This window comes from Chlamydotis macqueenii, chromosome 2, assembly GCF_036417535.1.
Source record: "Chlamydotis macqueenii isolate bChlMac1 chromosome 2, bChlMac1.mat, whole genome shotgun sequence".
NCBI classification, from domain to species: domain Eukaryota; kingdom Metazoa; phylum Chordata; class Aves; order Otidiformes; family Otididae; genus Chlamydotis; species Chlamydotis macqueenii.
Genome location: NC_141557.1, coordinates 51,891,914 through 51,915,255, shown reverse-complemented (window position 1 = coordinate 51,915,255; position 23,342 = coordinate 51,891,914). Strand labels below are relative to the sequence as shown.

The following is a 23,342-nucleotide window of genomic DNA, read 5'->3' as shown; positions in this document are numbered from 1 at the left end:
TCTTCACCACCACATCTTTTAAAGTGGTAGCTCCTTTGTCAGTGTTTTTTTTACCAACTATTTGAACTGGACTGGCCACCCGGAATTGTGCTGGGTGGTTTGTAAGACATGGCAAGAGGGTGTGAAAGAGAACTGTACTTTTGTTCACTTGTTGATGTAAGTTATGTGATTGAAGTCCTGGCCCCGCATAGAGCAGTAGAAGTGTTATTACAGGCGGGACGATGGCTAGGCTTTGCCCATAAGTGGTGCATGGATGTAGAGCAGTTCCTTTTAAGGCTACTGAGAATCCTCAGCTGATTTCATGTGTTAGTCCTGCAAGAAAAATTAAGCCTTTTCATAAAGATGCACATTCAGGAAAAGGAAAGCTGGTTATGCAAGTACAGATTAGTCCCAGGTAGCTAATTTGCAAGAGAGAGATGTTCAAATTGTGTCTAACTGAACAACAGCAATTATTTCTTAACTTCTGTTTAATAGTTATTTTAACATTAGATTTGTAAAAACTCAAGACTGATCCAATGGATTTTGCTGTGTGGTTATCCTTTTGCTCACTTATATCTCAAAGGAAAATGGAACCTTTTTCTTTAAAGCCGTTCTACACTTATCAAGAATTATTGAAAAGGGAAGGAATTACAGTGTACCAAGACCTGGTGTTTTGAGAGCTGAAGTATTGGCCTAGTACTTAGTGACTTCTTGTATGTATTTATAGCGGCCATTCCCTACCTTGGAATTAATGCCGATTTAACACCAGACCTCAGAAATGATAAGCCGGGAGACTGGCAGCCACTCATAAAGGAACTTATTAGTTGACTGCCAATAGTAAACAGGGGAAGGTATTCAAAACCAGGAAGATAAATATAGTGACTTCGTGTGAGTTTCTGTAAAGACCTCATGTTTATGTATCATAATGGTGACTTGTTTAAGATAACCTACTTGGAAAGAAGCTGAGGAATAAGAGAAGCTTGCAGAATTGCAAAATGTGTTGCAACTTGGATCTTAAAGTGTTTGCAGAATTGCAGGACTTCAGGAAGGATTTGATATTGATGCTGCCTTCCCTGTGTAGTGCTCTAAACCTTGCCTCTCTCTCATGAAATCCAAATATTTTATGGATTATGGAAACTTAATATCTTGTGTTGCCCTCATTCTGCTCAGAAAAGATGCAAATGCCTGTATTGCTTGCAACCTTGTGTGAACATGGTACACCAAGCTGTCTTAATGAGACCAGACAACACCTATGGTTTTTTTTTTTTGCATCAGTGTCACTGAGTTGATTTAGTTTGGCTGCCGTGAATTCCTGAGGTACATATACTAAAACCAGTTAAGGCTGCTTTATTTGATAAGTTATTGCATTAAGTTAAAGACTGTTTAAACTAGTTTAAGTGTACCTACCCTAAGAGTTTGCAGTGCTTACTTTTTATTCCTTTAGCTTCACTGTGCACTTTATGATGAGAAGCAGAAGAAAGATTTTTCCAAAGTAAACATGCCATAAATCATATTTATATTCCCTCCCATGGTAGCATTTGTACAAATGAATGTATGATAGAAGAACAGTGAACTGTTAAAAGTTCATTTTTTTTTTTTTCACACTAAAATGGAAACACATAGCAAATGCCACATTGCACATGAATTTGGTCTGGTGACAATAAGCCCTACTATTTTTGTTGACAATATGGCATCTTTTCAACCACATTCTGTTTCTATTACTGTTTATTTATATTCAGGACAGAGGAAAGTGTTTGACCTCCCATTTGGAAGCTGCCTCTTTCACAGCAACGTGTATGATAATGGGTCCTCATTTATTTATGACAATTGCACAATGTGTACATGCAAGGTAAGTCCACAGTGCTTTGTGTGCTGCTGGTTGTCTCACTTGGCAGTGATTTGGAGGGCTGTGGAACTGTAAGCCCTGATACTGTTCTTCTTTGGCATCTTGTGTGGTCCCCAAGAATCTGATCTGAAGAGTGTTTGCAGTTGTGCTAGGAAAGTTTAAAAAGTTACTGACTGCCTCAGCTGAGGCATGATGCCTCGCTGTGTGATGCAAACTGAAGTTACTCAGATTATGTGATCCTCTAAGTTTGCATTACAGTGGAAGATGAGTTTCTAAATGGTGAATTACCACATCTCTGCTGAAGGGTGGTGATCTTTTTTAGTTCCTCTAACATGACTGTGACCACTTGCACTTTTGAACCTAGGCACAAGAAATGAAAGCGTCACCAAATCAGTAAGATTTTGCAGGTCAACAGAAGTACAAGCTGGGCTTTAGCTACACAAACCATAGAAGATTCCCTTAATCCAGTAAATAAATTTTATTTCCTCTGAGCTGACCTAATCAAAGCAGTTGGGCTGTAGCTTAGGTGAATGCAATGACTGAGCAAGCAGAAATGTTACGGTAAGGACACACAGGAGCACAAACATCTTGGTGATGATTTCATGATTTCCATTTGTCCTTTTACCTAGAATTCAACAGTGATATGTAAGAAGAGATGCTTACTTCCTGGTGAATGCAATAAAAACAAGGACTACTGCTGCAAGGAGTGTGTCTCATATATCTCTCCTGAGGAAGTGAAAGTGTGCAAGTTTGGCAATAAGATCTTCCAGGTAAAGTTTCAGGTGTGGCTCAAGAATACATGCCATTGTAACAGCTGAAACAGCATGAGTTTACTGTAAATTAGTATTGTGCCTTGGTTTTTAGCAGAATCCTCACCATCATGGTTGAGGATGGAACAACTCAGAGGTAAAGCTGCACAAAATTTGCTGCCTGCTATTTTTTTTTTTATGAGTTTGTGTAAATTCTACTCATACACAGCAGTTAAAGATTGGTTCCTCCTTGATATGACATGTTGTCTCCCTCTCTATATGCAGAGATTCAAGCTGCTGTTTCATTACAAGTAATGCATTTTTATTAAGAGATACTAATGCTCTGCTTTCCCAAACACACACTGATGTTCATGGTGAAGGTACTCTGAGTGGTATGTAGGCTTTATCTGCTGAGCCAAGGGTCTCTTCCATAGCTGAGCCAACAGGAGCTGTGTGAAGTCCATCTTGGCTGAAGGTTACTCATCTTGATTTACTACATTTCATGTCTCTGCTAAGGACAGCACCTCTGACATCTTATACTGGGATAGCCATGTAGTAATTGTTACCTACTGGACTCTCACCCAATGTTTTCAAATCACAAGGGATTCCCTGCAGAAAACAACTGCTATTGCTGAGACCCTGTTTGTTTTTCCAATTGGTGGAGCTTTTTTTCACACTGTCGACAAGATTCTGTCACCTCATGGACCGTCTGTGAATTAAGAAACCCTTGAATAAGATCAAATGTTAAATCCTTTGTGAATACTTGGTTTGCTCAGCCAGAATTGCTTCCCATTTATTCCATCTTTTGTGTATATTGCTGAAGTGTTTATTCTGGAAATTACATGTGAACCTACTGTATGCTGAGACTATACTCCATCTGATTGGCACTTTCACACTGGTGCTATTGTACTTCAGGAACAAATGCCTGCTTCTTAGGCACCCAACTAAAATATTCTGCTTTTTGTGAAGATTTTATTCTATTACTAAGTATTATATGGAGTAAGAAAAAATAATGAGACAGTACAGCCCGTGTGCAAAAACGTAAATCCAGCGTCGCTCTGTTGAAGTTAATGGTCTAATACAGGTAGAATGGGCACAATGAATGTGTTTTTGCACTGTGAGACAAAAAATAAAGGTAGCTGCATGCAGTCAGCTGTGATATATTCTGATTCCCTGAGTGTGGTCATTAGAGGCCCTCAAAAACATGTGTTGCATCAAGAACACCGGGCAATTGTAACATGGCCTGAAAACAAAAGATAGGGGAGAGACAGCCTTTGACCAGGCATGCTGTGCTGAATAAATTAGGCTCCTTGGCATTCCAGATTTAGTCTGTTTTTCTCTCTGGTCAGAACATCATGTTGAGGTGGGCACGTAATTGTTCACAGCTGTCTGGTTGGACTGCCTGTTCCTGTCAGGTCTATCCTCACCCTTCCTTCACAGCAGCCCTGTAAACAGAAAACATGCACATATTGGCTCTAGCACAAGACTGTAAGTGGGTGAGACAGAATGTTTTAGGAACCACACTTGGCAAATGCAACAGTATGTAAAAAGGAGCCAGGGCAGTTCCACAAGCAATCCTTCCCAAGTAAGTGGGGACAAAAGCATAAGGCCTATTTTGCTCTACACTTAATACTTAAAAAGCCATACATAGACTGTCTTACCTGCTTTGCATTTGAGAAGTTCAGCACTGTATATCTTCTAAACATTTTCAGATGTTTAGCAGATCAAGTATCTGTGAAAGTGCTGTAAGTAAACTAAATTAGAATTCAATATTTGACCATTCCTGCCCTAAGTCAAAATGATGCTTCACCTGGGAATAAATTCACTATATGCTGACATCTTAATCAATTACTTCCACATGCAACAACTTAAAGACATCACTCAACCCAATGAATTGGGGTTTTCTAATTATGTGAAATTAAATGAAAATTTGTTGTAGGTGTGCTCACATCTCAGACACATACTGGAGAGAAAACAATGCAAATTATCAGGATGCCAATGAAAAATGCAAATGTGATTTGGTTAGCCTTGGAAAAATGCATTTCTGACCTAGAGGGCCAAAGGGAAGAAAACCCTGCCGAATTTGATCTTCATCTTTAATCCAACTAGCCATGGACAGACACCTTAAAATAATTTAGACTAAACAATGACAAAATGCCAACAGGGAAAGTCATCCTTTCTTGTGCAATGATACATTGCTGAAATAGTTTCCTGTTGCCACCCCAGCTGATACTGTATCATGTTCCCTCTTGCAGGATGGAGAGATGTGGTCCTCTGTGAACTGCACCATCTGTGCTTGTGTGAAAGGCAAGACAGAGTGTCGCAAGAAACAGTGCATTCCAGTCAGCAGCTGTCCTCATGTGAGTTTTTTAAAATAATAGAAATTTCTTCTCTCTTTTTCTCCACCATTATCTTTTTCAGTGTTTCCTGGAAGCGTGTGCATGACAGTGGGGCATGCAAATTGGAAAGAAGGGATCCTCTGATGTATTAATTTAGGCTAGTGTTCCTCAAGTGTGCTACTTCTACCCTGAATATGGGCTTCCCGCTTCTATCCTTGCTTTGAAGACTGTGTGCTCCTTTTCTCCTCCTCCCTTTAACTTTCTCTATCCCAAGTATTTGCACTGGAACATCTCTTTCATGTATATTTAATAGCTTTATAGAGTGGTGAAATGACTATGTTAATATTTCAAAAACATGTATATTGTTAGGGCATGCCACAGGAGGCTGTTGTACTTGCATTTTTCAGTCCATATGAGGCTTAATACTTCGTTGAAAATGTGAATTAGACAAAGCAAAGCAAATTATTTCAATCAAGCCATGCTGCTTTCTCTAAGGCTGTAGGCTGAGTATTCTTTTATTTGAAAGTCTGAAGTGAACCCAAAGAGTGGGTAACTTACTTAATTGCTTCAAAAATTAGCATTACTTGAAACCTCAAGCTAAAGTCATCTTTTGTTTCTTGGATTTCTGTCACTGACAAATTATTTTGTTTTAATGGCTCAAGCTTTCAGAAGAGGGAGCTCTAAATAGCACCTCATGTAGGGGCAGATCTTTGAACAGAACTGCAGAGGAGAGAGCCAAGTCGTTAGCATTACACCTTCTCAGTGTTCCCTTCTTCACCCTGGAAGCCAGTGGGGAAAATATGAGTCACAAACACCTAGGTATAAAATTTTAAATTACAAACTCTAATTTGTAAAATTTTATACGTGTGAACTTTTTCACAGCCAGAAGTGGTGGTAGAATACAGAGCCTGTACTTTGGAGCTGCCTGTTCTGCTGTGGCAGTGGGCTGCAAGGGTGATGCTTGCATCTTCAGAAAAGGGTACATCCTTTTCCTGTTACTCTGGCACTCACTACAGAGGGCAGTTCTCCTGTTAATGGGCTTCACGTGAAATGTTGCACACATCTTAGGAAATGTGAACAAATGGAGCTGCTCTTCTGGGAACCTGATGTGGCTCATGGCAATCAGGTTTGTTCAGTCCATTCACAGTATAAGCAGGAGGTGACAGCTTGGACCCTTCAGGTCTCTTCAAGGTCTTTGTTGGCTGAGAACCTGGCACACACTGCATCTCATTTATATTTTCCCTGTGCTGATGCATTTCAAATGTTTAAGATGCTTCTGAGATCAAATAAATAATAGAGCTTAATATAGATCTTAAGAGAAATACACCACTTCAACAGTAGGCATATATAAATTTGAGCATTGAGATGATCAGCTGAAGTGGCTTCTAAAACGAAAATAGCGGTGGATAAAAATTCACAATCTGCAGTCCTGCGGCAGCATGACTGACTGACTGACAAACTCGTTCAGCACTGCTACACGATTTGTTCCAAGGTTAATGTGAAGTCTTAAACTGCCCTAGACCTTCTAGGTCCAGCTCCTTGGGGCTGAAAAGACCAGCTTTGTTACCCTGCAGCACAGTTCGCTCCAGTAGCTAACCAGTCAGCCTACTCCCTGCCTTAAAATGGAGTCTACACCAAGCTGCACAGAAACCCACCCTCCTCCACAGGTACACATTACATTTCTGCTCATCCAAGCTAAATTGGAAGGACAAGTAGGAGAAAGAATGTAAACTCTAGAGTGAGATTTATTTTCCTAGTTCAAGTGAGTACCAAGTAATTTTAAAGCAAATAATATATGCTAATGGATTTAAATCTTTTACTTTTCATGTATGCTCTTTGATGAGGTACTCTGTCACAAATCTATAAACATTAATTAAACACACCACATTATTCAAAGTAAAGATATATTACTGATTCTGATACTGAAAGTCTGGATATCATGCATACAGTTATGCTGCTGTCTCTGCAAACTGTAGGAGTGTGAACTCCATTTCTTTTCTCTCTTCACAATATTTCTGGCAGTAAGCAGTCTCTACTGACTGTTGAAGACTGCTGTGGAATAAAATGCTGTTTAGTATCCCTTAGAGTGTCAGGCCACATAAAGTTATCTCATTAAAACTGTGTCATGATACACACAACTGAGTGTGAAAGGATTGAAGATTCACAAGGAACTTACAATATTAGTCCTCGACTTAAATGCTTTACCATGCAGTCTTAATACTCTGCGTGATGCTGAGGGTTTGTGGGTTTTTTCTGTGATGGACTGTTATTTAATTTATCAACATAGATTTTGACCAATTATTTCTTGAAAGGATGGGTTTCAAAGTGTAATTCTGTGGAAATTCCCAATACTGTGCAAACATATGTATTATGCAATGTGTTGGTGGCAGGCTGACATATTTTCAAAGACTATTTCTGCCATTCCTTTAATTTTCTTCATAGGGCTAGGCACATTTTCTTGTTTCTTTATTTTAATCCTATATCAGTAATTACAGGAAGCATCTTTCTTAGCTTTTCATCTGCAACGGAGGCAATACATCTCACAAATTCAATCCCTCCTGCCATATTTATAGTAAAACTGGTCCTCCTTGGGCTTCCAGTGAGCCTTGTGGCTTGTGATGTCTGTTTCTTACTTTCTAACCGCTGACTCCACATACATATTCTCTCGCTCAGTTACCTGCAGTGTCAGCCTGCAAGGTGCAGTACACACTGGCCACCATCCAACAAAGCTATTAAGCATGTGTCCAGTTCTGCTGAAGTTGGTAGGCCCTCCACATGTACTTAAACTTAAACACATGCTTAAATACTTTATAGAAAGGGAGTGATCTCAACACTTGCCAAGATTGAGTTGCAGAGATCCTTTAGACCTTTTCTTACCTAATTTGTCATGCACTTGCCATAGCCCTGCTCCGGCCTTTTTCTTGCCTTGTGCCCTCTCCTTTACAATTGCCCTTCCTTATCATTTTCTGCCTCCCCTCCCCTCCTCTCCCTATGCCTTTGTGTTCCCCACTAAGAACATAAGCCTGTGGTAATGGGCAGTGGTCATGAACACGTGTCTTTTTGCACTGCTAGAGGACAGCTCTGTGAATTTTACAGCATACAGCCTTATCCAAGCTCCAAGGCTGTGCAAAAGTTAATAGAATTAAATTCACGGCATGTGAAGACATTTGCAGAGTTAGATTCATCTCTAGCACAGACTGCATTTAATGTTATACACATCTGTTATTATTACAAACAAAAAGTTGCTGTTTTTACTCTAGTGCCAAATGAGGCACAAAAAAACAACAGCTGTTGCTATTGCACAACCAAACAACCCGTTCCCTCCTGCAATTAGTCTTGCCTTAAAAAAATAGAAAATAAAAACCTCAGACATAAAATTGAAAACCTCATAAAAAAGAAGAAAAATCCCAGAAAATAAATAGACTCAAATGTGGTCTGCTTATAAATATTCATAGGGAAAAATGGGATCACATCACTTAGCCCCCTCCTAAGGGAACCCTCAGTGCTAACGAACTCTTGCAGCACATGTTAGCAATAATGGGTTTCCTTATTCTACAAGACAAAAACAGGATCTCGGGCCAACATGGTGGCTCAAGTAACCAGCCTCAGCAGGCTGCCTTGGAGATTCCAATTTCACTTGAATTCTTGCCGCTTCCAGCTCGGCTGATGATTTCAACTTTTTTATTGAAACAGAGAGGTAAGACTGTGCAGTGCAGTGTGTGGCATTCAGCTGCACTTCTTCTGTTCATACAATAAAGTGTTGTCCAGGTCCATATTTCTGTACAGTTTTAACAGTTCCTCCTTTAAGGGGTTTTGTCCTAGCAGGTGCTTCGTAGGTCTCCCTGTTGCAGCCTGGTCCTCAGCTATTCTCTTTGCTCTGGGGCCTGCTAGTCATACAAACATCTAAGCATTGCCTACACTACCTGTGAAACTCTGATCTAACACTTTTCTCTAGTCCAGATATGCCTCAAGTCTGTTCATGTGCAGTTGCACATTCAAAGACAAGCTTACACTGAACTTTTATGCCCTGTGGATGATCAGCCCAAGCACACATCACCAAGATCTCGTTCATGCCATCTGGGTACCTCAAGCACAAGCAGGATGGAGCGCACTTTACCCGAGTCTGCCAACAGATACTCGGAGTTCATTTCTCCCCATGCACATTGCCAGAGCTTGGCAACACTATAGGCAGAAAGCAAGGCAGACAGCAATAGAGCTTGCTGCCTGTGCCCACTTCCCTACTCTCTGCATAGACCTGCCACCTATTTCTTGTCTGTTTTTATGAGTTTTTCTGCACTGTTGAGCATGCTGAGTGGGCAGAATAGCACAGCTCCATTTGCTTGCTCTTGCTAGCCGCTCCTTGCTCACCTGCTTGATGGGAACAGGAGCAGTGGTCCCACAAAGGGGACTTCCTCTGTGTTCAACTACTGTTGGAGCAAAGGGTTGGTGCTGGGGACCAGCACAGCTCCATAAGCCTCTTCCTTCCCTGTATGGCAGTGCAGGTGAGCTCCAATATCACGGTAAGGTCTGTTATAACCCATGCCAGTTTTTGTTTGGAAAAACACATTGTTCAGTCTGAAATTTTCCAGGCTTGTCCTCTAGCTTGATGGTTAGCTTTAGAGAATTTAAGTAAAATCAGATAGAACATCTTTTAGTTTGATGAAGTCTGAAAAGAAGCATGAATGTATGTATACAGAGGCATGCCTCCTGCTTCTAGCCAGCCTTGTATAAGATAAAACCATAAATAAAATTGACCTGAGAGGAGTGGTAAATAAAGACTCAAATGTTTTGTCCATATTACTAGGACTAGACCAAATTGTTTGCTTTTAGACACTGGACATATTTGGGTGCATGCCCATTTATTTCACTGAGGCGATAGGTCCATGATTGGTAATATGATTTGGTGAGAGATACCACAAGATCTAGCTGTGAAAGAAATCTGGCTGAAGTAGATCTCTATCAACCCCTCCTTCCTTCCTTCATTTTTGTAGGAAAAATGAATGATTGGGGGTGAGTGTGAAGCAGATTGCCTCTATGTGGTGATTAAAATGGTGTGCGTAGGAAATGTATTGTATGTATTTTGGAAGGTGGGGGAAAAGGTAGCAAATTTGTTAACTCAATGACTAGTCTACTTTAGATATCCGTGAATACATGAGTCCAAAATTCTCTCACACTCTCTCTAAAGAGAAAAGTGGTAACAGAGAACCCTTTTAGTATTTCATTTCTTATAAGACTGCCAGGAAGCTCTTTGAATAGTTCTGTCTGTTTTTAGCACCTGATATTTGAAGCTGTAACCAGGGCATTGAGTTCAAACACAACTTGAACTGTTTTCAAAGGCTTATCCAGCCTTACAACATAACACAGTCATTGCTCCAAAAACTCTTTCATTAAATCAGCCTGTCTTTCTCCCAATTAGGGTAAAATCCTGAACAGAAAAGGATGCTGTCCTATTTGCACTGAAAGTAAGTTCGTTCTTCACATTCTTTAAATTCTTTTTTATTCTTTCAGAGAAAATAAATATAGTAGAGGTATGTTTGCTTTTCTGTCTTCTTTTTAGAGGTGGCTACAGGGCAGGTGATTATTGCTGGCCACAGATTTTGCCTCCTGTAAATTTAAAATAAAATGCCTGGGTATTTTTTTTTTTTTTTTTGCAAATGACAGTATTTTTGTCAAATCTGAAGTGCTGCTTTTTGAAGGATATAGTTGGCCCTAGGTAATAAGATAAGCAAGTGAATAGAGTTGTAACTTTTAGGACTGGGTAGCGTTTATATCTGTAAATAACAACCCAGCTATGTGTATATATAATCCAACACCTTTGCAGATGATTTCTGAGAGTTATAAAAAGTTGTGCAGAAATCTGAGACGCAGTCTGGGGCAGCAGTGGGAAGTAGAATAGAAATCCTGTCTGTATGAAGTTTAGCTCAACTATCACCTTTTTATCCTGTTACTGTTCACTTCAGGAATGATCATCTTACGATATCAGTTGTGTACTCTCCTAGTCAGCAAAGCACTTCTTACACAAACACTTATCTTTACGTTTGTCCTATTTAAATCAACAGGGAGACCTGTCTTCACTGAAGTTAACAGGATACAATTACGTATTTCCTTCAGGACACGTTTAAGTATTTTACCAAATAGGCACAGACTGCTAAAATGGGGTTTTATGATTTACAGGAAGGCTTCTCAAAGAAGGAACAGGTTTTTAAGGAGAGTGTTTCCTATTCTTTTGTCTAAAATCAAATTGGTTTTGCTGATCGATTAAATTCTGGGTGCTCTTGAATTGCACAAATTCCATATGCGAAATACCTGTTTTTCTACTTCGCAGCTCAGTTATTTTGAAACATGTAACTTGTGATAAAATAAATCTATTTTGCAAGTCTTCAGTATCAAAAGGAAACTAAATACGAGTAGCAACCTCAGAAACACTTGAAATAATACTGAGCAGAGGGAGAAATGAAAGAGGATTCAACTGACGAGCAGTTGATTTCATGTTAGCTCAATTTCAAGGGAGAAGAAATTTGCATAGACCTCTGCTTGAACATGACATGTCATTAGCGTCATGAATTTATTGATCTCTATCTTGCCTCTGTTCTTACATTTCAGTCTCATTTAACCTTTATCATATGTTTTTTGTAACATGAGAGGTGAGGGGGGAAATAATGGGGCCAGCCATTTCCTCAAAGCACTGGAGACCCTTTACATCAAGGGGTTAAAAAAAAGACAGTACAGTGAGTCCTTCAGAAATGCTGCCAGAGAATGACTTGTGGTAATAGTAGCATAGGAGGAGGTGGCAAAAAAATAGATTTCTCCAAAGTAAAAATTAACTCATCTAGGAACCAGGTTACTTAAAAAGTTAGAACTTCTTGATGACCTAAGAAGGAAATGGTCATGACTATAAAACATGTGAAATTAAGGAGAGACCATTGTTGCTTGTCCTGCTGCCGTGCAGCTCCGTAAAGAGCCTGGCTCCATCTTTCCAGTAACCTCCTTCTAGGTACTGGCAGGCTGCTCTTAAGTCTCCATGAAGCTTTCAGGATAAACAACCTTATACTCTTAACCTCTTCTTACGGGTCCTGTCTACATTGCACTGGCTGTACGTGAGACTGGGAGGCTCGTTGCACTGTCCTGCAGTGGCATGCTCCTCTGTTGCGCATGAAATAGAGGGGTCCTTTATTTGGAGAGGTGTCTCACTATGGACCCATTTAGTATTGGGAGGAGAGAAGATGCTTAGCTGATTCTAAGCTTTTATATTTAAGGGCCGTTCCCAGCTTTTATCAGGTAATGTAATCAAAGAGCTTAAATACCTACTGTCATAGAGCAGTGGTAGCCATTAGTGTTTTAACAGTTGCCATTTGCAAGGAACTAATTCCAGCTTTTTGCCAGAAGTGCTGTAAATCTCATCATGACATAAGACAGGCAAAAGGCAAAATCTTAAGGATTTCAGTGATGATCACTATCTCAGATAGTAATTAGAAACTTTGCTAATTCAGCCAGTTTCTGATGAGATAAGATGTACGTGCACAACCCTTTCCCTCACGCACCCACTCATGCTGATTCTCTCTCCGCATATTAACACACCAGACATTTCTGGCGGTCCAGCAGATATTAATTTTCCAAAGTAGAAACAACATAGGAGGTACAAGAACATACTGTACACAGGAGAGCTTTGAGTACAGTTTAAATGCAGCCAATTTCTGTGAAGTGGGTCAAAAACAGTCACGTTGTTAAAGGATACACTTGAAACTGAAAAAAAATAATCAAGGGATTATTTTTCAAAGCAGTTTGTTGCAGAGAGAAAAAGTACCTCGTCTCCTAAAGGGCTGGAAAGTCTCTTTTGTCTACTGTTGCTGAAGTTAACTATGGTTAGTCTTGGCATGTTGCTGTTTAAACTCCATGGCTGATGTACAGTTATCACTAATTAAACACAGTGGTCATACCAGTGGAAAATTCAACAGTTTAGTTTATCCTGCTGTAAAAATGTAATGAAATGCACTCTTTTGGGCTTGATTTAGAAAAATCACCACTGACGTCAATTCCATAAATTAGTAATCCTATGTTAGGCTCAGGTCATTTTCATATTAAAAAAAGAAAACACTAAACCTGAGTTCAAATGACATTAACAGACTGCTCTCAACTCCAGACAAAGATAGGAGTTTGCAGTGGAGGTTAAATCTTTGTTCTTGACAAAGAAGAATTGATAGCCCTTACTGAAATTGCAGCACGCAGCATTAAAGCTTCCTACTGCAACCGTGTAGATGTATTTTAATAATGATCAATGATCCTAACACAGTCTTACCTAAGTCATTGTGAGGCTTTATGGATGAAGTTTTTTCAAGTGGACTGCAGTCATCTAGGTCTAGCTGTGCACATGACTGATTTTGCAGTAAAGGGCTCTTTTGGGGCAGAAAATTTCATGCATCATAAATCATTCTGCAGCTTTTTTAATTGACAAAATGACCAGTGGAGCTAAAGCAAACTCAAGGGCCTTTGGACTCAGCCTTAGGAGTAAAAGGTTCGTATTTTCACCTGGTCCTGCATCCTTTTTATTTGTTTTTATAGAAATACTGAAAAAAATAGATGACTCTTCAAAGAAAAAAAAAAAAGGTGGGATTATGCATTGTAGGCACCTGTGAGAGCAGGGAGTGAGACTAAAGGACCACATAGGCTCCTGCTGGTCCTGTTTCTTGTGTTATTTCCTTGCCATGGAGAAACACATCAACAAAAAGACTGCAATTGTTTATTCATACTGGAATGCTGTTCATGATTTACCTTCTCAGCCGTTTCAGCCGTGATGGTCTACTGTATAAATATCTATTTGGACAAATTGGAATAGCTATTTTATTTATGAAATAGACCATAAAGACTCCTGTGAAGTTTTTGACACCACACCTTGTAATATGTATTATATCAAGCTGCACTGTGCAGCAGTTATGAGGAAAGTACTCTATGGCTATGCATTTTTTAAAGAAAAGCTAATGAAATTCTATTATGCGTGTTCTGTAGCTAGTTTTCAAAAGTTAATAATGTGTTCCGTTTGATTTAGGGCTTAATTCAGCATATGGGCTAATTGCATTCAAAGTTTCATTTTGTTTTTAAAAAGCTGAGATATACTTGAATTATAGATGTGCAACCAGAACACCCTTAACTGGTAAACTTGTATTTTTTCCTCCCTCTCCTTACTTAGAAAGTGTCCAAACCAATTTTAGTTATAATTTAAAGTATATTTTTCTTGGCCACTCTTAACTAGCTACAAGCCCAGAAGAGTGTGACCAGACATCTGGACATCTTGGACTTCAATTGACTGCTCTGATCGCCTGAAAAAATAAAACAAGCTATTCTATGAGCACCAGAGCTAACAGAGCCTGGTTTCCTATGGATTTGTGTCCCATTTCCTTTATATCCCAACAAATAATAAACCCAGCTAGAGACAATATATTCTGTGGCTGTTCTGGAGCTACAAGTGTGCTAATTGCCTAGCCAATATGCTCATGCTCTCTGACTGGTCAGGATGTGTGCGCTGACTGTCTGTCTGGCCTCGGGCAAGCAGTATATATATCTCGCCTTTCTAGAAAGGCTAAATACTGTCTAGGGGGATGGGGGCATTGGGTGGAAGGCAGAAAGGTACTTTTTGGCAACCACTTATTTCAACAAGTGGTACTTACCTTTATTCAACATACTGCTTACTAGAAATGAATTGTCTTTCAAATTTTTATCCCTCCATATTGGCCAAAACAGGCTGCGATTTAATACACCTTTTTTTTTTTCCCCTTATGAGAGTACATTAAAACTTGGGGAATGCTAACATGTTCTTTTTTCTTGCTCTTGCTTTTTCAGCTTCCTTTTTTGGACAGACAAATTTGTTTTCAAACTTGGTGCTCCTTGCCCACAGTTACCTTCCTTGTTACCTTTTCTAATGAAAGTCAATATTTCATTTGAAGTAGGCACATGCTTTGTAAATGCAAGGAAAGCATGCCAAGAGTTCTATAGTATTCACTTGAGCACTTAAATACTATTATTATTAGTTTGCAAGTAAGCTGTAGAGCCTTAGGTGGGAACAGAGCAAACTGCATGTGTCAGACATGTAGTTTAAGACTGTCAAATGTAAAAGCGTGAAGCCCATATTTAGTTGCTTAAAAAAACAAATGTGAAAACTGCCGAGCTCCCAGAAGCTTTTACAAAAGCCAGTTTTGAATACTGATTTGGGACCCTAAATGCAGGATTTCCAAAAGAGATTTAGAAGTGCTTGCAGCCAGTTCCCAATAATGTTTAAGCAGAGTTGAGTGTCTAGGGCACTTTGAAAATCACAGACTCCTGAACATAGCTTTGGCACCCTCCTTTGAAAAATCTGTGTTTTTCAGGGACGGAGAAGGAATGGGTATCTTTGCCTTCATGTGCATGTGTAGATGAGCAAAAGATCATGAATGCCAGTGTCAAAGATCATGAATGCCAGGTTCAAACCAAGCAAGAGTATTGGTTCGTCATGCACTCTACCCAAGGATGTCGTGGATGCTAAAATAATTTTGGGATTTAAGGGGAAACTAGGCAAATTCACAGAAAAGAAGTCTATCAGAGGTTACTAAATAAAGAGAAAACAATATTTAGCTTAGAAAGTCCCTAATGTGAAAATAATTGGAGGCTGATGGAGTCTTAGGGGGAAATATTGTATATAATTACCCCTTTCTAACTGTACCTTAGACAGCAGATAGAGACAAGAAGTAGCTGCAATAAGCTGGGAACAATTTACTGTAGGAGAAAAAGGGAAGGATCTTCACCCATGGCCCTCTACCTTGTTAGCACAAGCTAGCAAGATTCATATCCAGTGTTGGGGAACGTAGCTGCCGTGATGCAGCGACACCTCTCCATCTGTTACATTCCCAACAGAGGAGCAAGTCACATGCAATCCTAACTAGAGAACCGGTGCTTCCAATAGGTTTCAAAAACAGCCAAGCAGAAAGACTGGTTTGTTTCAGAATGGGAAAAAAAAAGGGGGGGGGGGGGGGGGAAGGCAGCAAACCATAAACCATGATGTGATTGAAATTCTCCCAAAAGGAAATAAACAACAACCCAAAACCTAAAAATTGCAGGAACTCTTTTTATGTTGCCTGTCTTTTGCAGTCTTGTTACACCCGGTGTTTAAGGTTTATTTCTAGGCCAACCAGTTCTTCTTACTGGCAGTGCCTGAGTTATCACACACACTCTTGCAGGGTGTGGATTTTTTTTTAAACTCACAATTTTAGCAAAACTTTCAAGAATGTTTTACACAATGATATCAGAGAATCAATTATTCAGGCTGTTTTTAGGTAGATTTTCCCTCGCCCATTTCCTTGGTTATTAAAGAAAACAGTGAAATTTGGACCAGACATTCAGCTATCCAGTCCAAAACACATTCTTTTTTTTTTTTATTTTAACTGCACTGCATCAAGTTGACATATGACGTGACACGATGTAACATAACATAAAACAACATTACTCTGCATAACACGTTAGAAATTAAAAATAAATATTTCCTTTGGATCCCATTGGTACTATCAATTTTACTTGCGCATCTCTAAATTATGTTTGTTCTTCCCATGTCTTGCCTCTTAGCCACTTACTTAGGTGAAGAACCAGCCTCCCCTTTCCCTCAATATGTTAGGTAATAACTTGTATAACATCTCCACATTCTTGGCCTCTAGAAATGCAGACAGAAAACAATTTTCTCCTCTGAAATCTTCACTGATATTTGGGCTGATTTTATTGTTGATAGTTTCCTTGTTTTCATAAAAGTTGTCAGCACGTTTAAAGAAATATTAAAGACAGAAAAAATGAAATAGAATCTGAGCAGGTAATAAAATGTATCTTAATATTCATCATGCAGATAAGTACATGAGTACATAATGAAATCAGAAACATGTTAGTATGAGTTAGTAATGGTAAAGTCAGATGGTCTCCACATAAAATCTATATATTTTTTTCCCACTGGTAAAAATTACATTAGTGATTAAAAACTGTATGATTCCTGCCAATTTATGGAGAAATAATTAATCTTTTTATGGACTTTGGAAAACAGTAATTGATACCCTCATTGGTATCAATGAGGAAAATGAGGCTCAAAGAAATGCACAGTTTCAAAAGCACTCTCTTATCTAAGTGTCTTAGTTTTCAGACTCTGCTTAAAGTCCTTTGGGCCAGATTTCCAGAGGTGTTGATCAAATGTGGTTCATTTTGACTTCCTTTAGCACAGCACTCTACCTAGACTGAAAAACTGCTGAGAAAGGTGTATTGCATAGTCAGAGCTGCATTGCACTGAGAAGTGGCAGGGATTCCCTGCCTCTTCTCAATAACATCCATGTCTCCTTTTTTGTAGGTTTGAATTTGCCTTTTTTTTAGCTGCATTTTCAGGCGAGCCATTGTTAGTCGGATAATTCTTTTTTTCAGTGAATAAATTGTATTCCCTGTTACTCTCCCCTCCTTTGTTTTGGATTTTTTTTTTAATTGGTGCTGTTCACAGCTCTCTGATTACTGAGTCAAATTTTGTTACTGTACCAAGCCCTCCTCCTAAAACCGGCATCATCTTTCAAAAGCAGCCTCAGCCCATGGGTGTCCAGCTGGCAGTAGCAGCATTTCTCTGCCTTGAGCCTCCTTCTTCCAGGAACAGCAGCAATGAAATGTCGTTAAGACCTATTGTTATACCAGAAGGGTGCAATGCAAATAAATTTGTTGCTGTCGTTGATGGTGAGGCAATTCAATCAATTGCTGGGTAACTTCAGGGTAACTCAGCATCATTGACATGAGTGTGGAAATGTTCTGCCTTTGATCCATGTCTTCTCTGATCAGCATATGCCTGCAAACATCAGTAAGAAATCTCCCTCCGTTTGTAAGGATGCAAATAATTGGTAGAGATACCATGCCCTTAGGTAGTCATTGCATCATGCTAGTCACATACTGCTGGCTTTTAGTTGGTAGCACGATAACAATGACTACTACAAGTCAATTGTGTATAGACAACATCTATAATACCTTATAACACTAAATAAAGATGCTGGTTCTACAGATAATTTGAGCAATAAGCATAGATATATCTAGTTTATAAATGTACAATATTTTAAGTGTGTCTGTATAAAATATGGACAGAATCATGTCTTGCTGAAGTGGTCTGATGGCTTTTAAGTTCAGGGGATCAGCACTGCCTAACTGGAAACATTAAAATTAGCCTCAAAAATATACATATGATGATTTGAATTCTGCTTCTGTTAGTGGATTAGGCTTTGCTCCCACAACACAACTTAAATGTGGGAGTTCATCCCAGGGGAATTTAACTGAGAGGAATGCCTGTAGCCTTAGATACTTGTTTGTGCTCTCAGAGCTGGCAACAGAGAGACAGGGTCCTCCAGAGAGTAATTCCCTGTGTATTAAAAGAGATGTCTAAAGCTGATGAGATTAAAGACTTTCTGTCTCTGTCAGTGAGAGGGAGACTGGATTAGTTGCTTAGCCTAGACATTTCATGTTTGGAAAGCGGAAGCTAAGTGGGAAGGCTTGTGAACAATTTCACAAGCATTGTAATAACCTAAACTGTTGAGGTGGTACATTATGTTTAAGGGACAAACACATAGGTTGGAAGATGTGTCTTTGGTTCCTAGCTACAGGTTAGCCTTCCTGTGCTGCCCCAAGGATCAGTTTGCCTTTAGTTCCCACTTGCTTTGGGAAAGGCTTCCACTAAAGCCATGAAGCTTCTGTTTCTCAACAATATATATTCCTAGTGGGCGTCAGCCAAATCTGACCTGTAAGGCAAATAGATTAGGTGAGAGTAGGGTCATCTAAGTTCTTATCAACTGCTTTTTTCAAACTTTGATTGATCCTGATATGGCGCTTTTGTTTCTCACTCACCTGCAGAGCCTGGAGTTTGCACTGTATTTGGAGACCCTCACTACAACACTTTTGATGGACGGACATTTAACTTTCAGGGAACATGTCAGTACGTTTTGACGAAAGAGTGCTCCTCCTCTGCCTCGCCCTTCCAGGTGCTGGTAAAAAACGATGCCCGTCGGACCCGTTCTTTCTCCTGGACAAAGTCAGTGGACCTTGTGTTGGGCAGAAGCACTATCAGCCTCCAGCAGCACCTCACAGTGAAGTGGAATGGGACCCGCATCTCACTACCTTGCGAGACACCACAATTTCAGATCGATTTGGATGGTTATTTGCTGAAAGTGACGACCAAAGCAGGTAGGGCAAGTGTGTGTGTGTGTGTTCTCCCTGAAGAACTTCTGAAGTGCAACATAAACAGCAGTCAGTAAAAAAGCATGATAGCAGTAATAAATGTACTTATAACTCTGTAGAGATCTGAGGAACCCAAAGTGCTTTCAAAATCCCTGCAGCCCACAAGTAGACAGAGAACACAGCTATGAGTTTGAAGTCTTTACAGAACATTTGCTAAGCTATCTTTCATTCTGCAGTTGACAATTTACTGCCTGCATAGATGAATGTTCCATGATTTTCACTTCTAGTAACTTAGAAGTGGCTTATGCAGGGTCGTTGTTTGATACTCATAGATAAAAACAGAGAGATCAGTTCTTAAACATAATATTCAGCTTTTTTTTTTTTTCCCAGCTGCAGCAACGTACCTTGCAGTCTAAGTCAGCAATTATTTAAAATCATAGTTACTAATGGCTGGAATGAGTTTAAGTTGTCAAGTTATGGAAATATTTCACTGAGGCTACCTAGCGAAATGGAGGTCTTGGTTTGAAAACTAAGGCTTAATTTGCTGTTCAGTGCCATCTTGTTGGGTTTGCTTTGTGCTCAAGTAAGAATTTATCTGTGAGAAACAGAGAGTCCACAGCACCAGAAGCAAAAGGAAATCAGAAACTTTGGAGAATCTGGTACGTTATTTGTAGAAACAGGGAGGGGAGCTAGCAGACTTTCAGGTCTTTTGAGTCCTAGAAAATACATTAATTGTCAAAATGTGAAACCAGAGTTTCGAGGGAGGGGAGCTAGCAGACTTTCAGGTCTTTTGAGTCCTAGAAAATACATTAATTGTCAAAATGTGAAACCAGAGTTACATTTGTTTTAACAAACTGTTCTGAAACTATAGTACCCTTGCATGGATAAATACTGAGGGGAAGTTTAAAACGTTCTCGTTAGCATGTGTTAGGTACTACTGTAGTCCCGAGAGATTTCACTTACACAGTGAGGTACTGTTTCAGTGAGAATACTATTTGCTGTTAATTCAATTAAATGCCATGTGAAAGCAGTGAAACCAATCTTTCTTATGGAGTGATATGGTCATGGGCGTGACGCATAGTCATACTCATTATCTAGCATCACTTTTTTTCAAGGGGGACACTGGTATCCACTGTTGAGCTGAGAATTCAAACACCTGTTCATATAGCCCCTGGAAATGTAAGTCTGCATAATGTGGATCCCAGCTCTGGGCTCATTCCTCAAAGTGGCAATGCAGATTTTTGTGGCTGTCTGTAAAATGCACACAAGTTGACCATTATTCACAACTTCTAATTAAAAGCGTCTTGAGGGTTTCTCTTTGCAGCCAGCTGAATGCTATGAATTCTGGTGATGTGGATTTCATTAGCCAACCACAGGCCAGGGAAAGGTTTTCAATCGAAGATGAATGACAGCTAATCCTGCTGCTATTCCGTTTGTCTTTGGTGCAAGCCTAATAAATGACTACACACATCCTTGTCCATGTGTTGGCAGAGGGAGTGCAAACATGGCATATGACAACATACCAAACAGTATGTAATCACTGCAAATTATAGGCTGAATAATTCCTTCCCTTAACAGAGCAGGATCAGCTTTCTGTCGCTGAACACAGCACGATGGGCCAAGTCCTCCTTTCCTCAGCACTTAAGGCCTGGAAATTAGCAAAACGGCATGGCTCCATTTTGCTGGGAGGGGACAAGCAGCAGAGAGGCTGTAGAGAGGAGGAATGTGCTGAGTAGAACTGGTTTAAAGATAAACTTTTTGTTCCAAAGGAAATTCCGAGTGCTGGGGGGGAAAAAATTGGAGAATTTTCTCTGTTTCAGAATGAAACATGGATTTTTTAAAAGTACATGGTTTCCCAGTGCAGAGTGAAAAAAGAGAGGGAGGGAGGAAGTAATGAAAAATAAGCAAAATCATTGCACTAGAAGCAAAATTTAAAGTAAAATTGGACTCGGAAGAGCAGAGTCTGGTGCTTACAGCCCAGCCAGCATTCCGACGGCTTTTGGTTTTCCTTTTGCAGAGCTGGGAGCTGAGCCCTGGATAGAATAGGGGAACCCAGAGCTTCAGGAAACCTTGTGGTCCCTGGCTACAGGGCAATCTGCATGGTAGGGCTGTCCTGGAGTTGCAAACCCTGGGAGTCCCAGCTTCCAGGCAGCCCACCAGGCAAGCTGGCAGGAAACCAGCTTGGAGCCTTGCCTGTGCTGTGTTGGAAGTTCATTGAATCTGATACGTCTTCCTGATGCATTTCAGTTCTGATGAATTGGCATTTTCCAGTGAAAACCTGTTGTCTTGCTAAATTCCTCACCAGCTGTAGCCCTGGATGCCATGCAGCAGCAATTTTGGCACCCTGCACTTGCAGGTACTTCGTCATGGGTGTGGTGGGGATGATGCTGAGTCCTTGTCTAAAATTTGTGTGTTAAAAAGATGAGAGAGCAGAGGGTCATGGGCCTGGTACTACTGATCTGTCCCTCTATTGCAGGAGCATTTTTTGTTGTTGTTGTTTCTTTGCTGATCTTTTGCACGAAGCCACTTTGCTGAGGTTTTCTGTACCACTTGGCACTAAATCTTTAGGGAAGAGTGGTCTGTCAGTTCTTGAGGATGCCTTTACCATGAAAAATCATGCAGAACAATTAATGGGAGTTCCCAGCATGGGGAACTCAGTGTGTGATGTGCATAAATCCAGAATGACTTTTTTTTAAATGCAGTAGAGCACATAGTGTGCCAAGTTAGGAAATCAAGTAACAAATTAGTTAAGCATCCTTCAAAGAAAGGGGAAAATTGGAAAATGTTAAAAAGTAACTCAGAGAATATTCCTTTTCTGCACATCCCCAGATGGGACAGATGCTGCATCCTTTGGCTTCACATCTCTTGGATTCTGATCCTTGTCCAAGTGAATGGGAAGCTCATCCATTTTGAGGGGGAGGAAAGGGGGGTATAGGCACCAAGAAACCCTTCCAAACAATTTCTGTCTGCCAAAGAGACCATTTCAAACATCGCTCCCTAGCATAATCCTGTCTGTCTCGGCTCTTGTTGGTTTACAGAAACCAACTGAATTTTCTGCTTGTGAACAAACAAAAAGGCACACACTGCACAGTGTGATCAGGCTCCAACAAAATTAACATGCATGTAGGAGTAAATACCCTTCCTTGTTACCCCGAAAGGGAATAAACTCCATTACACAAGGAAACCTTTAGGCTGTTCGTCAGAGCTAGAAATCACTCTTCCATCTGAGCAATTACAGCAGAATGTGGTGTAATTAAACAATACCCAGCTAGAGGAAAGTACATCCTTTTGTGGTAGCTAAACTGTGAGTCTCTTGAATCAAATCCAGTAATCAAAGCAGAACTCTCTAGATTTAAAAATGTGCATTTTTATATGCTGAGATGAAAAGTCTTAATTTTATGTTATTCTTGTCTGCATACCTAGAGTTCACAGAGCAACATGTAACAAGTAGATTAATTTAACTGTCACAAAGGGCACACAAATATTTAGGATAATTTTAGAGTTAACCTTTCATAATGAATGTGAGTGGTTTCACAGAATGTCAGTAAGTCTTGGCTTGAGAAAAAAAGTTGTGAAAGGAAAATTAAGATAGAATCATTAGCCAGTCTTTTGTGACTCTGCTTAAAGTCAGCAGCTTTTGAGGGAGCTGATTTGGGGAAGAAGTTGAACACTGCCTTAACAACTGGAGTTATTTTCTGAAGAGAACTGTCTGAGAATTTGGAACTTAATGCCACAAGATTTGAGAAAGTTTATATGATTCTCAAGTCTGAAGAAATCTTAGTTTATAAGTTAATGGCAAGGCTTTTCTAAATGCCAGCATGGCAGTATTAATCTGATGTCTGCAAATCAAGCTGTGTTTTGTTTTGCTCGGCGTTGTCAGAAGCAAAGACAGCTGGAGTTTGAATTTGTCCAGCAATGATAATGTATGAAGCAGCTTAAAAGGCAGCTTTCCCCCTTGCCACTGTGCTGGCCTCGTTAACAATTGTAATCTTGCACAATTTCTCAGTTGGCTGGGTGTAATGTGCCTTTGGAGAAGGACACAGTGGCCCTGTCCATGCTGGGTTTATTAGATGATTTGAAACTGCTTTCAGGCATAGTCAGCTCAGGACATGTTTGTGCTATCATTGCTAACCTATAGTGATAATAAAATGTGATGCAATAGACTGTACTGACCGGTGATGCCGAATTATCTGCACAACCTTGCTGGGTAAATCGTTCCCCAAACTCTTGATG

The 23,342-nt window shown here is 39.9% G+C and overlaps 1 protein-coding gene across 4 annotated transcripts in view; it reads left to right on the top strand.

The window, feature by feature from the left end:
* BMPER (BMP binding endothelial regulator) overlaps positions 1-23,342 on the top strand; it is a 153,666-nt gene that overhangs the window by 77,721 nt on the left and 52,603 nt on the right. For 3 of the 4 annotated variants that reach the window (XM_086742977.1, XM_086742975.1, XM_086742978.1), the window contains 5 exons: positions 1,719-1,828; positions 2,455-2,595; positions 4,830-4,934; positions 10,330-10,375; positions 18,786-19,115. In XM_086742977.1, the coding sequence (XP_086599103.1) occupies positions 1,719-1,828; positions 2,455-2,595; positions 4,830-4,934; positions 10,330-10,375; positions 18,786-19,115 (732 nt within the window). The remainder of the gene's footprint in view (positions 1-1,718; positions 1,829-2,454; positions 2,596-4,829; positions 4,935-10,329; positions 10,376-18,785; positions 19,116-23,342) is intronic. The other variant, XM_086742976.1, reaches the window with a different exon arrangement.